General features: G+C 36.6%; 1 protein-coding gene across 1 annotated transcript in view; it reads left to right on the top strand.

Annotated features, from left to right (window-relative positions):
* The window catches only part of PIEZO2 (piezo type mechanosensitive ion channel component 2), a 306,402-nt gene that overhangs the window by 193,934 nt on the left and 95,374 nt on the right, over positions 1-17,094 (top strand). Inside the window, exon 8 of the mRNA XM_071554837.1 lies at positions 12,606-12,768. Coding sequence (XP_071410938.1) covers positions 12,606-12,768 — 163 coding nt within the window. The remainder of the gene's footprint in view (positions 1-12,605; positions 12,769-17,094) is intronic.

Below are 17,094 nucleotides of genomic sequence, written 5' to 3'. Positions count from 1 at the left end.
ACCAATAGCTACACAAGCTATGTAAGTAGAAAAGCAGCATTACTGGTTACCACTGTGGTAAACATTGATTTGCTGTGATTTCACTGACACTTTAGTTTTTCACATACTCTAATCCAAAATAAGATGAATCAATGCATGTATTTTGCTCATTACTATTTTTTCCTGCTGGACTATTATTGCAAATTGGTTTTTATGATTTTTTATATTATTTTTAACATTATAGTAATCCTTACATTAAATTAAATGTAAACCTTAACTTTATTTCTAGTAAATGTATTGTTCCTTTTAAGTATTGTAAGTTGAAGGTGCAAGGAAATTAATTTGCTGTGGAGAATCAATTAGTGGTTTATATCTCAATGCACCATTAAAAGCAGTAAAATTGAGCTGTCTAGCTACAGTAGCTGTTACTTTAGTACTTATTTTGACATTTTATTTAGTACAGGTTAATAGATGTGTGCTTTGTGATTTCAGAATTGGTGACTTGAGGAGGATAATTGAGGGACATAACATTACCTGAGACTTGCTTTGTTTAGGTTCTTTTGTGCCACCTAGAGGTCAGTATAGGAGAACAGATGATTTCTAGTGCCAAGGCGCTGAAATGCTCACAACTGCACTAAACCCTTTATATTACTGTCTCTGTGTATAAAACAAAAACAAACAAACAAAAAAGATAAAACGGCTTTAAAATTCTCAACTATTTGGCTATTAGGATATCAACTCAATTTTTAGCACCGGACAGCAATAACATTTTCTCAAGGAGATGAATTACGAGCTTCATACCATTTTGCTTGAATATGTGAAACTGTCTTCATATGCATCATTCATGACATCCCTTTTTTCTCGTTAGTATTTTTTCATATTAACTTTAAATTCTTGAATGTTTTATTTGCTTGAAGTTTCGATTACTTCAGTCTTGAGGTTATTGTATGCATTTAGTAATTTTTTTTTTTTTTGCAAATAGAGTGGGTTTTCATTTTATGATAAAAATTCATTCAGTACCAATTCAACTTTAGTCGTTAATTTTTGAAATTAAAAAATCTGATTGCAAGGAAATTGCCTCTGCCTCAGTGTAGAATGGAAAAGCACCTTCAGAGTATGGGTTTAAAAAAAGCCCCAGTGTTGAACTTCAGAGTAGGTACTGACCTTTTTGTAGGCAGAAAATGTTGCAGACTTTCTCTTGAACTAGTACTGCTGAATACTCTCCCTTTTACACAGGATATCATGTGAGGGGCTGATATTCTAAATTACAGAGGAAATTATGTTTGAATATACAAAACACCAGTGGCATCAGAAGGTGCAGAGTCCCATGTTGTGCGTTCACTTTGATTACTTTAAGGGAGATGCCTTTGAAGAGCATCAAAATAGGTGTTGTCAGTGACTGGAAGTGCAAATCTTAGCGTGAGAAGAAGCCACTAATGATTTTTAATCATTGGAGTTAGAGTGATAGATAAACAGTGGCTAGACGAGAAAAAAATGAGAAACATGTATTGGAATGGTGCAGAAAATATATTTTAGCATTTTTCATCCTAGAAGAAAATCAATACATTTCTATTTTATGTACCATATTGGTTTGAAGCTGTGCTAAATATACAGAGTTTCCATTAATACTAGTAGGTGGCTTTCATGGGTAAATAATATGCTGGGAAAATAATTTAATTCCCCAAATTCTTGCTACAAGAAGGACATTGAGGTACTGGAGCATGTCCAGGGAAGGACAACAAAACTGGTGAAGGGTCTGGAGCACAACTCTTATGATGAATGGCGAGGGAACTAGAGTTGTTCTGGAACAGGACTCAGGAAGAAGCCTGCTGGAGAGAAGACTGAGGGGAGACCTTATCCCTTCTACAGTATCTGAAAGCAGGTTGCAGTGAGATGTGTGTTGGTCTTTTCTCCCAGGTAACAAGTGCCAGGACAAGAGTAAATAGCCTCAAGTTGCACCGGGGTAGGTTTAGATTGGATATTAGTGAAAGTTTCTACACCAGAAGGGTCATCAGGTATTGCAAGAGGCTACTCAAGGAAGTGGTTGAGTCACCATCCTTTGAGATATTTAGAAGATCTGTAGACATGGCACTTAGGGACACAATTTAGTGACAGCTTAATGGTTGGACTTAGAGGTCTTTTCTAACCTAAATGATTCTGTGGTTCTATACAAAAGAAGGACTTTTATTTCTTTCTAAAGTTTTAAGAGCTTGATCCCCAGGATAAGCTTTCCTCAGTTACAATGGCCAATGTGAACACTGCTCCCATTGAAGGGTATTATTTCTCTTTGCAGAGTGTAAGTCTTTTGTTTTAAAAAGCTGGTTTCTGGGTTTGAGTTCTCAAGCTGACAAGAAATGTACAATAATAAATGTGTTTTCTCTGAATAGTAATGCATTCAGCTTGTCAGTGTATCGATTGATTGCAGACTAAATGAAATGATACCCAAACAAGCAGGACAGTTCTCAAGTTAACAGTATCAGTCAGCTAAGATGTGCATCATCCTTGTGCTGCTCCTTCTTTTAACAACCTTCAAATCAAAATTCAGCACGAGTAAGAAGTGACTGAACCATGTCACCAGAAGTAAACAGTTTTCTTGGAATGAATAACCTGAAATCTGTTGAATTTACATATTTGCCCCAAAACTTTATGGAATTCTGTGAACAAAGTACTTCTCCCCCAAAAATAGGATATTGTGATAACATAGCCCTAAGGATTTGCCATAGTGTAGCAAATAATAGCAATATTAGTACATGTGAAGGCACTGATGTCCTACAAAGTTTAAGATCTACTGCTGTGGCTTTCTGTTTTTCTCATGTGCAGATAGAAGTGGCATAAACACAAAGACACATTGAAATGCCATCGAGTGAGCACTAGAATCTGCAGACTGGAAAATGTATAGGGTGCTGAAGTAAAGCCAGTGTGCCATGGGTAGGCACGCCAGCAGCAGGGCTTGTAGGATTTACTGAGTTGCATATATTGACACTGGGTAACTACCAACTGTAAACTAAAATGTCCATGCTCAGTTAACTTCACCTATAGTAGGTAACTTCTGTGTTGGCTTGCTGCCATATTGTGAATTTGGTGGTTTATGAAGATGGGAAAACAATAACAAGAAGTTAAGTAAAGTAAAGTAAAGTAAAATTCAAAAAATACCATATTTCTACCAAAACCCCACTTTTTTCACAAGTTAATAAAACAAGTCAATGAGCTAAAATGACTTTAGAAATTATGCACACAGTGTCATAGCCTGAAAAAATGCACAATAAAATGTTTGCCATTTTTCAGATTGCTGCTTCATTTCTTCCTGATACTGTTTATTTTGGCAAAATGATGTAATTGGGAAAATAAAACCTTACCAACATGAAGAAATAGGATCAATGCAGTGGTATGAGGTTTATCCTGAGTCAGTAAAATTATTCCTGTCCAAAATCATGCTTATAAGCATATTCATTTAAAGATCCCGCACTCCTGTATAAATTAAAAGCTATGTGCTTTCCTAAAGTTTAGATCTGCCTTGTATTGTTTGTAATTTTCAGGCAAATAATGTCAAAAATAGTTTAAATATAAATGGTTTAACCTATGGGCATTTGGAATTACACAACCAATTGCTTTGTTTGTATCTGAGTTGGGAAGTCTAATCTAAGGTGTTTTTTTCAAGAGGAAATTTTCATCTGAAAAATATCTTAAATCTCTTTAAGCAGGACTTTTTAAATAGCTTTTACTGTAACTAGTAATAAGCTTGCTTAAATGACTGCTCTATTTTTTAAGAGAGTGTTGCACTGATATTTGCTACAGGTAGTAGATTTAGCATATTGAGTTTGTTTTAAGATTAATCTGAGATGAGTCCAATTCCAAATCCTCCATTTGGACTTCTGTGAAAGCTTTGATACAGGTTCAAATTTTGTAGCCAAATACTCTGTTCAACTAGGGTTATAAATACTTAAGCACAGTTTCAAAATATTCCTGGAGTTGTCAAATCAGGTTGGGACATCAGGCTGTAATTTTTATTAGTAAATTAGAGGCTAAATGCATTAATAAAATCCCATCAGGAGAGCAGGTATTGCCAAAATATCAAGAAGTAGCTAACTGATTACGTTGTTGGCAGTGTCTTGCCTCTGAAGGGCAAGGCACTTATTTCCTTCTCTCGTGCTGATTTTGTAGCTCCACTGGAGCCAAGACCCGGACAACATGTTTCACCTGAGCTGTGGCCACTGTTAATCCTCACTGCACACACCTGTCTTTGGCACCTGTCTTAAAGGTGACTCACCTCTGAGGGGCAGAACATTCTTAGGCTTGCAAGAAATTCTGAGGTTTTTGGGGTTGCCTTTTAACTCATAAGCCAGTGTTTGAAAAGTTGGAGAATTTAAAGTTCACTTATGTATCCTATATTAAGCTGCTCTTTTGTGGCAGCAGCTTTCATGCCTTCTGCCTGGATGTTTTTAGCCACTTACCACCATGGTACTGCAGCACCCACTGCTAAAAAAGAATGTTTTCTTTGCTCACACTTTCTACTGCAGAATCTCTCAGTGTAGGAATCAATCACTCTTGATTTTTTTTGTTCAATCTGTTTCATCGCCAGCTGAGTAAGTGGAAAATCTCTTTATCCTCTGCATGCATCACTGAACCTAGCAGACTGTCCCAATGTGACTGAAAAGTATCATCACTTCTTTTTCAAAGGTGGAAAAATTCCCTTACAGAGAAGCTAGATGAATCACATAACCCTCTGAGATAGCCAGAACTTGGAATAAAAGCCCAAGGTTTTTGGCTGCCATCTGAGTCCTAAATCTTGTCTACAGACCAAGTTATCTCAAAGTTAAAATGAATATGAAGCTACACTTTAAAAAAATACCTGGTTTTCTGCACATGTTATTCTGAGAGGTAGCAGTAAATCTGAGACTGGCAGGCAGTTGCATGGTTAGTTGTTGTGCAGATCTCTTGCATATTCCAGTCAGTACCACCCTCTAAATGCTGAAACTCACTGGGGTTGTCTGAGTACGGTCTCCACTTCCTAAATGATTTCTGCTGAAGTTTTCCAGTCAGTAACCTAAAAACACCTGTCCTTATTCCAGTACCTGAGTTAAGAACAGCAAGGCTGCACTGGCTGATGGAGTTTTGAGAGCAGACTGTCTGCTGCTCTGCCTGTGAGAGACTTTTTTATGGTGGGACTGTTGGCTCCTTTTCTTTTCAGTGGCTCTGCCAACTCACTTTGAAAAACCAATAACTCCCATTACTAATTGGCACAGAAAGGCATTGTTAAGCTGTGCCTTTGTAAAGCTGTGCCTCCTGCTCAGCGCCAAGGTGTCCAAGTTCACTCTCTCTCAGGGAGAAGCCTTTGTGCCCATGGATATTCCTGAACATGCCTTTGGTGTTCCATGTCCTGCTTTCCACATGACTCCTTAGAAGCCTGGACCTATTCTCTCATTACTTTCATCTCTGAATAGCAAGTCCAACAAAATAGTAATAATTTTAATTTTGGTCACTGGTGGTGTCCTTACTCAGGTGGTGCTCTTCAGACAACAAACTGCTTTTCTAGCTCTCTGATGTGCTAAAAGGAGCAACATCAATATTACTGCTATCCAGAAACTCAGAGCACAGCTCAGCTGTGTCATGGGTAATGAAGAGATCTGGGGATCCAGAGAGGAAACCCACTGATAGGATAAGTCTTCATTTAAGGCTTTTGAAGATGGGTTTTGATTCAGTAAACAAGGGATTAACAGACCCACATTTATCATTAGTGATAACAATGGGGAAATATTGCTTTTAAGGCAATGAAAGCTTTTGTAATAGAAAGTCAGTACAAAGCTCAATTATTGGATGAAATTTGTTATAGAGCTCACAAATCTTTATGTTTAGACTTAAATTCCACTCAGAGCAGCTGCTTTATTTCAGATATATGAAATATTTTAATGTCTGAAGTTTGGTAATTTTTAATGTATATCCAGTCTTTAATAGCTTCCAGTCACACAACCTCAGAGAAAATTCCATTATCTTGTTACTTAAAAAAAACCAACAAAAAAACCCCAGCAAAACAAACCACCAAAACAGTTTATATAGTAGATAACTGTTTATCGTCCTATTTTAAAGTTGTTAATTCACTTGAAAGCAAAGTGATTTTATTGTGGCTGCTTCTATGATTTTTTTTTCTCTTTGCATTAAGGTTTGTGTTGTATTTGCAGTTTTTGCAAGCTTTTATGTAAATCAAAGCCCTTAAAACTATCCTTTCTCCTCCACATCTTTCTGATTAATGGCTCATTATTTCTCTCAATCCTCATTCTATAGATGATATTAGCATACAGGTTTTAAACTATTCACTTTTGCATGAGGTTTCTCATGTTATAGTTATACATTTGAAATTAGTTTTCCTTTAGAAGAAAAATCACTGATGTTCCGAAGAGGGTGTGAGATACACCAGGGCTGGTTTTGTCATTGCCAGAAAAGCTTTGATCCAATAGAAGCTATGGAAACCAAGACTTGGTAGAAAAAAAGGATGTAGACATCTGCTAAAGTGCTATAGAAATATGATGACATTAAAACAAAAGTTAGAACAATCTACTTACTGACCAAGATCTGCATTCATTATGTGTACACCTGTATTATAGTGTTGGGATAGCAACATGCAGAAGGAAAACAGTTCCAGTGTTAGTCTACATTTACAGATACTTCCAAAAATGTTTTAAACTGTTAAGCTGAAATTTATCATAATACTTCTTAACCCAAACAGTCAAATTTTTATATTATCGTTAATATGGCAGAGTTCCATCTCTGCAGTTGTGAATCATCAGACTTAAGCAAAATGAGGTCTAGGGCTTTTAAGTGCTAAAAATACTTGGAATGCATTTTAAAGCTTGTATCACTCCAAAATGGATCTACTTAATAATTTTAGTCCAACTGTGGCCTGAGGTTTGTGTCTGCAGTATCTCCCTACACAGTTGCCCTGCTGAGCTGAAGAGGAGGCAAGAAGGATCAGCTCCTTCTCTGTAGAATCTTATAAATAACCTGATTTGGAAAGACGATTTTTCCATTCATTCCTTTTTTCCCCCTAGAAAGCCTAGAAACACTGATTCTTTGGGGTGCTTAGTGCAGTTCAGCCAACTTTTTCACCTCTTTCCTCCCTGTGCTGTGCTATTTCTGTGAAAACATTGTGTTGGTTCTACATACCCTGGAGCATCAGCCCCAGTATGGTTTGAATTCCCAGCCTATAGCTGAGGGAGTAACAGCCTTCTGGAAGGCAAGGATGAGTCTGGAGGTACCATAGGACTGGCTGAATCCTTTCCAACAGTATGTGTTTCTTTTGGCATATAGCCAAATGACGTACTGAAAGGGAGTGAGGTGGCTCACAGCATTCCTTTGGAAGAGAAGTTAGAAGTTTTATGGATCATATCTTTTGTGTAGCTCCCCCATGCAGGTACAGAAAATCCAACAGGATGGCTTGCATATGAATGGGACTCTGGACTTTTAGGGGGCCTATGTAAGAATGGTATTTTTTGTATGCTAGTTTTTTATTAATTCCTTCCACTCCTTCCTCCAGCTTATCCATAGAACTTTTTCAAATGTGACAAGTTTAAACCTCTTTTAAGTCAATGTTTGAAAAAATGTTCACTCTTCAAGCAGTGCTTAGAGTTTGGGACATAGCTGTTTCAGTACTTCAAATTGTGAGAAATAAACCAACATGGTCTCTTTACAAACACAATTAGTTGAGCCAAGATGAGATTTTTTTCTTTACCAAATCAGGGGTTTCTTTTTTCTTTTTGTATTGTCTTGATTTTTTGGGGAACTTACAGGTGTACCACAAAGAATATAAGGTACCAGAATCTGTCTGGGCCTGGTACCAGGGGCTGTTACAGAAGGGGAAGGGAAACTACAAAGTACCTGAAACAAAAATGTAGGAGACAAAGGCCTCTTTTGCCACGTGGCAGGCTCTGTGAACAATAAAGACCCTTCATCCTGTGTGAAGAATCCTCCACAACCATTTAAAGAGAGCATGACACCTCCTTCTCTTGGAGAAAACACCTTTTATGGCAAGACCAGTGCACTGATGAATATGCATGATCTGGCAAAGACAGGCAGGGCTCTGTAAGACTACAAAAGACATGAGGTTTGAACGCAAGGTGACTTCCAGATCCCCTGTGGTTTGAGGCACCCAGCCTGCACTGAAAATAAAACTCCTTTCTGTTGTTTCTCCTTTGTTTCATAGGTTATTGCCATCTTCTAAAATTGGGAAAAGAGAAATTTCTCACAAAGTAATGAATCTCAGTCTTCGGGACTTGTCCTGTGAAACATGGCATTCTGCCTTTTCTCCCTGTATTTCAGCCCTCTTTCCCCTAGAAAAATAAAATTTCTACCACAACCACTCTCCTCAAATATGGTAATTTGTTTCCCATTACTGGGGGTTTATTGTTGAATTTCTCTCTGTCTTTTCTTTTTCTGCTCTCTCCTCTCCCCCTTTATCTTCTTCACCTACCTCTTCCTCCTTTTTCTTATCTTGTTTAGTCACTTTTGCCATTTCCATTTCAGTGCTCAGCTATTCAAATGTCAGTCAGTCTTGGTATTCCATTCTCCAACCTCAGACTTTCAGGCACCACTCTTGCCTCCTTCCATGTGAGGAGAGTGAAATAAATATGCAAGAGAAGATATCCAGATGAAATAAAGATTCAGACAATTCATAAAATTCAACACAAATCCAGAAGTTCTACAAAGAATGATTTCCCAAATCCAGCTCAGCACAATAGAACGCTCTGATGCCATTGCTGTGAATAACCATGCAATAGGTACTGGCACCAGAAAAAAAGTCCATGTAGTCATAAATACCAAATCAGGAAATGCATCTCCTGAAGTGACTTGACACAAACACTTTCTTCAAATTGTAATCTTCGTGAAAGCTTAGAGAAGATACAGAAAATTACCTCCTCTCTGTTGTGTAGTGAAAAGTAGTATGTAAAGTGGAACACAGAATTGTAGGAAGATGCAGCAACTGGAAATCTCATTTCAATAAAGCTAATATAGTAGCTGAATCCAGCAGAAAATCAGTAAGGTAGTAGAAGGCTTGCTATCATTTGAAATCAAGATTGGATGTCTTTTTAAACTATAAACTGTAATTCAATGACAAGGTTTTGTTCAATAGAAGAATTATTGTGTGTTCTACACTGTGCACAAAGTATCCTACTCTGTGTGCTTCCTTTACTGGCCTTGGAAATTATGAGGCAAATCCTCATCTGAAATCAATTCCTAAAACATCAGTATATTCAGAATCTGAACTGACAAATATTCTTTTACAAAAAATCACAAAAAACCAACAAAAGACCCATATAAATTTAACTGCATGCAAAATTCAAAGACCTAATCACAGATTTGTAATTACTGTTTGATAATTCCATATACGCAATATACCTTTTTTTGTTTACATAGCCATTTTTTGTTAGTATTTAACACCATGACTAATTACTAACACCAATTCTTATACTATATCAATGTAATAATTAAATAATGCATTCAATAAGAGTTTTAGCAATGCAAAGTTCTACGAACTTCAGCAGCTCCTTAAGTGAAATATCTGTGGGTACAAAAGGAATTTTTTTTCTGTTTTCAAGTGAGATTGAAATTACTCTTCTGAATTTTAATGTTTAATATTAAAAGTGGGATTTTTTATTGTCACAGCTTACAGCTTTGTCAGAAAGTCACAAAAGGTGTCAGTGTATCTGCTAGAAGGATGATTCACAGATTCAATAGGAAGCTTTGCTGGGAAAACAAGCTTATAGGGTAGTAAAATGGATAAAAAGATGCCACCTTTATTTTAAGAACCGTTTTCAACTGTGTTACTTCAGAGCATTTCTCAGTCAGACATTCAAGTTCCTCTTAGCCTCTCATAGTTTATAAATTTTTTTCCAAATTCTTTCTGCTATAGATTTTTTCAGAATTCCAGTGAGGGCTTTCAAAAACCCAATTTTTACTTCTTTGAAAGAATAGAAATGTTGGTCTATTCACATCTTGCAAATCACCCATTGTTTTTGCTGTTGCAAACAGTCTTTTGGAAAGTAAAATATTTCCATTAGTGAATAAGTCTCTCAGAATTTGTTTTACTTACCTTCTGTACCCAGGCACGCATATACTTGTCTTGTTTGGTATTTGGTTTTTCCCATTTAGGACTCATTCTGACCTTACTGATGACATATATGTATCTGGGCTAAGATGAAGTCACACCAAGATCAGACTTGGACGCAAATACAGATGAATTGTGATCAATACTGAGTGTAAAGTTATCTTTTCAGAATGGAGTATGCAGAACTGAACAATGCCTTAATTTAAGTTGCTCCTACATTTCATGGCAGCCATTCCTGTGTATTTAAAAGCTTTGAATAAGAAAAGATTACTCTATTTCTCTGAAAAATGTTCTGCACCAGCAGTTCCTATTGAGGATAAAGATGAAGCATAACTTGAATAAGTAGCGACTTGTAGCCTTGTTGGAGTCCAGAACAGACAGAGCAAGCACTCCCAAGATGAACAGTGTATTGTGAACTTGATAAACAGGGAATGTTGTATTGAGTATCTTTGACTAACAAGTCTCAAAACCCAAGGAGAAATCAGAAATGAGGGACAGTTCCTTTAGGTTCATGGTTTAAAAGACAAAGCAAAACACATTGAATGCAATGAAGTGAAACACATTGAAGTACATTCCTGGACAAGTGGCAACTAAGGGGTAAAAGGTGCATTTTATCTTATGCATATTTGGTGACCGCAGGACCAGAAGGGAGCAGAGTTAAGTCCATATGGATAATTTGAAGCCAACAAATGAAACTAAGAGAATGAGAATTTAACTGAAACACTATAAAATTTCCTAACTGTTAGGAGTATGTGGAATGTTTTCTTTTCAGTGGAGATAAAAGTAAAGGACAAGTTGTTCTGACTATAGCTATAGTATATTGTAAAATGCACTAAAGGAATGGAATATGTGATATGAAGGTCATGTCTACTTGGCAGAAGAGTGCAAGAACCCTCAGGAACTTTCCCTCATCTTTGTAGAAAATACCACTAACTGTCAATGGAAAGACTTCTTTAGTAAGAATTGGATTTTACTTTGATTCTGATGTTTATGAAACAGAAATAGGGTGAATTTTACTGTGCTTGCATAGAAAAGCCTGAAATGAAATAAAGGTTGAGAGATGTGTTGTGAAACAGAGGTAGAAAATAATGGGAACTCAAGAACTCTGATCATTGATGGCAAAAATGACAAATCAGTTGGCAGAGAGGAAAGCAGACAAACAAGATGTTCCTCTATGCTGATAGAAACAAGAACGAAATACAATCCAGCATGAATTTCAGTGAGATGGAGCCATACGGTAAAATCAGCTGTAGATGTGCTTGGATGTTATGGAAGTTTGAGTTTGGGTCAACTCCAAACACAGCTCTTCAGCTGCTTTTAAGTTACAGCAATTTACTTTGTATACAGGATTTTTACTTTTTTTCCCAACCTCGGATCCACCAAAAGCTCTGAAATCTTAAAGTTTATAGCCTTTGGCTTGTGTTGACCATCAGAATGAGAAGTGAGTGCTGATAGGTTGTTTAAGAAAATGCTGTAGAGCTCTCATTCTGGGAGCTGATGGTGTTATGCCCATGCTGCAAACCTCAGTGAACAAACAGGTATAACATCTCCCTTTTTACTGGTTTTCACTTTACAGCATCCAAAAGGCAGATTTCAGGCAGCACATCTCTGTTGAATGTCGTATTTATTTTTTTAATTAATTCAGCTTTTCAGGTTGCATCTTACTAGGTAAAGGAAGAACTGAACCTTTAGATACTTTTTTTTCAAATCCCCCAGTGGAAAAAGTTGTGTGTTTTATTTATTTTCTTGGGGTTTTTTAATTAATGTATTTGATTTACTCTTTCAGAGGAACAATAGATTGGGATTCATTGTTCTACTAAGAAATAGTTCTCCTTAATTGTTTCTTAGAATCAGTTTTTCCAGAAATAGTCAAATGTCTCATATCACTGAAATTAATACTGCAAATTAATTTTTGTCCCTTATTCTCAATTATTTGATGGTCAGCAACAATAACTTTTCTGAATGTTTTCATTTTTTGTTCTAAACAGCTGTGAACTCTATGTTTATTAACACTGACATAATTAGATAGAAATTTATTAATAGTATTAGGTTTTTAAAATAAAAAAAAATCAGTAAACTGTTCCATGTGCTGAGGAGATGTAGTTTACAGCTCTGTCCTGGCAGGGTGAGTGGAATGGTATTGTACATCAGTTTTCTAAATTGCTCTGAAATGTCTTGTTGCTGTGGTTTGCCAAATGGATTTACAGCCAGATTCTCTCCCCATTTTCTGTAGCTCTGGGTCTACAGGGCACAGATCCTTGACAGTTCTCTTACTGGACATAGTAGATGTAAAATTATTATACTCCTATTTTTTATGTTGAAAACCAAGTGAAAAAACCCAACACATTTCTTTTGACTAAGTGTGTGGAATGAAAATATTCACTGCATTTTAGATGTGATGGAAAATGCTATTTTTGAACAGAGCAATTGGTATTATAGGTAAGCAAAAATTGCCAAAAAATATTTTTAAGCATTGTAAGATTTAGTATTCATTCTCTGACTTGGTTAGCTTGTTTTTTTATATTTGCAGGTTGTTCGGAGTCACTTCTCTTACTCAGACAAACTGCTCAAGCACTTGGATGATCATCAAAAATCAGGAGTTACATTGGTATCACCATGCTAATCCAATCTTACTGCTGGTGATGTACTACACCCTCGCAACTCTTATTCGTCTCTGGCTACAAGAGCCCATTGTAAGGGTAACTTCCTTCTCTCTTCTAGCGCTAATGACTAATGACTGTGAGCCTGGCCAGTTCAGATGCTAACAGATATGCAAACATTTAGGAAAGTTAAGGGAAGTAGACAGCAAGTGCCAGGTGGTACTTTGAATTTCATCTTTTTGCTAAGTGTCTTCAAGAATCCAATCTAATAAGGGTGACATGGATATTCTTCTTAAAATCATCAAGACTATTTATGTAAAGAATGGAATGGCAGAGCCTTAAAGCATACTTTGATTTGGAAAGCAGGTATTGATATGAAGTAGTGGTTGGACTTGATTGACTTAATGATTCTGAGTCTATGATTCTAGTTTAGATGCTGTCAAGTGGGCTTGTCTAGCAGAACTGAAGTAGGATATATTCTGGCACAGAATACTGTAAGACAAGAAAAAAAATTTGCAATTTTGTCACAGATACAGAAAAATTTTTCTTAAAACCTTTCCTCCTGATTCTGTGTGCCTGAGTGAAAATCCGAACTTTCATTTAAGAGCAAGAGAACACGGAGGGGGAAAAATGTTAATACTTCCAATTTCAGAGAAAAATGGGAGTATAAAAATGCAAAGGTATCTTAAAAGCTTAGAAACTGAAAGTTACTGAAAGGATGATCCTAGACATTATTTATTTTAATATCCTAACCCCTTTAGGATTGACACCAGTTTTAGAGTTCAGGTTTAGCAGTGCTTGTAAACCACAATGAAGATACTCATGACTGCTGTGAATTAGTGGAGTTCATAGAAGCAAGCAAAAACTGTTGAAGCTTTTCTTATTTTAAGGGGTTTTCTTCATATAATGGATAATGTAAGAGTTTATCATTTAAAAAGGCAACCAACATCTCCTCTGAACTGAGATGTCTGAGCTTTACATATAGAGGGCTTCAAAAGGTAAATGATGCCAAAACTGTCAGCAGTAGTTATTAAAAAAATTGTGGTTTAAGTTTCCAGAAATCTTCATACCGTCTTATCTTAAGTAACAAGATTGTAGTCCAGTATCCTCTGGCACTGGGTATTTTTAGGGGTTTTTTTCCTATTTTTTTCTGCAGCAGCATCAGTAAACTTGATTTTTTTTTTCTTTCCTTAAGTGTAAACTGAGATTTCCAGCTAATAATAAGATTTTAACACTGGGGTTGTAACTAAAACTTCACGTCTCACAAACTGCATAATAAAATCATGAGAACTATTCAAAGAGGAGTAACCACATGTGAGATGCAGTTAATGCGATCTGTGTGATCTCAAAAACTCCGAGAATTCTTTTCCAGTCCCTGGGTTATTTTCATCTAGCTTACACCATCTTAAAGTTTGGTCTTGGAACTAAGTTCATTGCTGAGCTTTTTGAGTGGATAGAAGTGGGCCTTTCTGTCTCAGTATAGAGGAAATGCTGCAAGTTCCTCCAGAGACTTGAGAGAAACTATAGTGGTCTTGCTGCCTGCCCTTCTTTTTATTTAGACTACTTGTGTGGTGTCTCAGATAGATATTCCCATAAGATGCTAAAGTCAGTCTCTGGGAACTGCCAACATAGGAAATTAGAGATGCTTTCCAAGCAATTGAGCTAGAGCAAGTAAGTATCAAAAGACATTAATTTAAGAAATGCTGATGTCTTTCAAACCCATGACTACATGAGAGGCAATACAGACTTGGCACTCCCATGAGAACTTCAGATGTCAGGGAAATGATACTTCCCTGCAAAGATAAATGGATGCTTAAAAAAGAGAATACTGTAAAGAAAAGACTACCCGTGCATTAATGCTTATTTTTGATGCACAGGATGTAGTGATGCAAGTATTTGTCATTGGAAGGTGATGCTGAGATTTGCAAAATTTTGCTGTATTTTGCACACTTCATCCTTACAGATTTTTTTTGTCTATATGCAATTTGTTTTAATTTAGCGGTGCCATAGATTAGGAATTAATCTTTCTCTTATTAGCTTTCCACTGGTAAATTCCATTCTCAATTATTTAGATTCAGAAATAATTGTTTTCTAGGTTTTATGAAATGTTTTTTATCTTGTCAATTTGTAGTACATTTGACTCATTATGGAACTAAGTATATAACCTTCCTTTGCAGTCTCCAGTGATTTCAAAGTTGCACTGTATTTAGTAGCTCACCACTAACCTGTCTATAGTTGAACGGATGGCAAAGACAATATTCTATGAAGTGTTTAGTGTAAAAGAGTTGGTTCTCTGTGTACTGCTGTTCTGCAGTAAGACATGAGTCATCTTAGAAATTTTGTTCAAAAAAAAACTGTTTTGAACAAAATATATGTGACAGATTATGCATAGGGAAATATTTATTTAGACTCAAAGATGTACATAAGCTAAATATAATACTGGTGTAGCAGATGCTAAAAGCAAACTAAGACCTGTAAACCTGATGGTTTTTTCTTGTGTGAATTACATTTTGGGCTCCTCCTGTGGACAAAATTCCTCCTGGATTGCAGCAGGAAGTGTCTTTTAGACAGATTCCCTTGAGACTGTCTCTAAATACCGCAACTGATGAATGATTTTACAGGAACAATGCCCACTTCAAATCTTGAGTTTCGGGGTGAAGTTTTTTATGTGTGTGCCACAATGCCAAAGTAAGGCACATAAGAGATTTCCATGTATGGTCTCTGTGTGGGATTCTGAATGGATCTTATTCAAAATGACTGTGGCAGTCAGTGGAAGTTTTGCTTTACTTATGCTTGCTATTTTGGATCCTGATTTGTTCTAACATCGAGTCTTGTGAAATACTACCTCTGCAAATAAGAAGAGGTGATCTGCCTCTGGAGATTTCAGCTCGTAGTTGTAAGTGCCAGTATGAATGTATGAATAGAGCCCATTCATTCTGTCCTGTGAGTACTGAGCAATAGTACAGGAGTCAACAGTTTAAAGCAATGGAATTTAGAGTCCTCTCATAGAATTTTTATAATCGTTTGAATTAAAAACCATTTGAGAGTTGCTCAGGTATTAGAAGAACTAAAAAATTAGACCAGTCAAAAGACTCTTACAAATTGTACTTGTTTTTACTAGTACTGTGTTTTCTGACTTTTCTTCCTCTTCTGAGAAAGAGTAAACAAGGTTTCCTACACTTTCTTGTAGTCCCTTAGGCTAAAAATATCTTACTGAAATAATTGTTTGCATCTTAGGTTTTTCGTATTTTTTGGTCACCCTAGTGCCAAACTAAATGCCTTTGATAAGCAATTCTTTATGGTTCACACTTATATTAAGGATTCAGATGGCAGTGACAAGTATTTCAAGCACAGAATCAACTCATTTCATCTTACAGATTTGCTAAGAAAGTAATTTTACAATCAAATATAAACATAAAATCACATGTGAAATGTGCTACCATTTCCTATGAGAAGTGAAACTAAATTGATAACCATTGTTTATCTAAGTCAAGATTTAAAAAATAGGACCTTGCTGTTAGGATTGGAATGGAGAGAGTTTCAAAACTAGTTAAGATGTTTTGATGTCCTGTTCCTGTGGGTAGCTTTGCAGACCTCTGCTCAGCATCCTGATTTATTCTTCTATTGCATCAAGCAATTTTGCATAAGGAATAAGAACAGTTATCACCACCTACCTGCCACTCAGGAGGCACAGTGCAGAAAGAGATCTGGAGGAACTCAGAAAGGAGTTGTAACCTAGCATGATTTATGTACACACACACAGTTCTCCTGCTTTGCCACTCTAATATTAAAACATCCATGCTAAATCTGTTAGAGAGGCCCCATAGCAATGCTGAGCCATGGAATTAAGATGGAGTTAAGACCAGTGCATTTGCAGTCCTCCTCAACTTAGTGATAATAGTTGCCATGACAGATGAAGAAATAGACTGCTTGGATCAGAGACAATTGCAGTCACAGAACAGTCCAGTTTGGAAGGGACTTAGGAAAATCATAAAATGCAATTTCTTCTGAGAGCAGGGCTTCAGATTAGATTGTCCAGGGCCGAATCTTGGACATTTCCAGCAAAGCCTACCAATGCCAGTGATTCAGTGTTCTCACGGTGAAATATATATACTTTTTAAATACCCAGAAGGCATTTACCTGAAGCAAATTATGTCCTTAGCCTCTTGTTTTATAATCATGTCTCCCCATGAGAAAAGTACCTCTGTCTTCTCTAAAACTACAGTTTAGATCCTCTAAGTCTGAAAAAAACCCCAACCTAATTCCTGCATCCTTCAACTTCTCCAATCCTCTAATCCTCTTGACAATTTTCTGTTGGATCCTCTCCAGATTTTTTGTGTCTCACTTGAACTGGGGGATGGGGGATGCCAGAGCTGAATTACAGGTATGGCCTGACAGTTGCCAGGTACACTGGAATAA

This window comes from Pithys albifrons, chromosome 4 (genome assembly GCF_047495875.1).
Source record: "Pithys albifrons albifrons isolate INPA30051 chromosome 4, PitAlb_v1, whole genome shotgun sequence".
NCBI lineage: Eukaryota > Metazoa > Chordata > Aves > Passeriformes > Thamnophilidae > Pithys > Pithys albifrons.
Note: the sequence above shows the minus strand (reverse complement) of the source record. Positions and strands in the feature narration are given on the sequence as shown.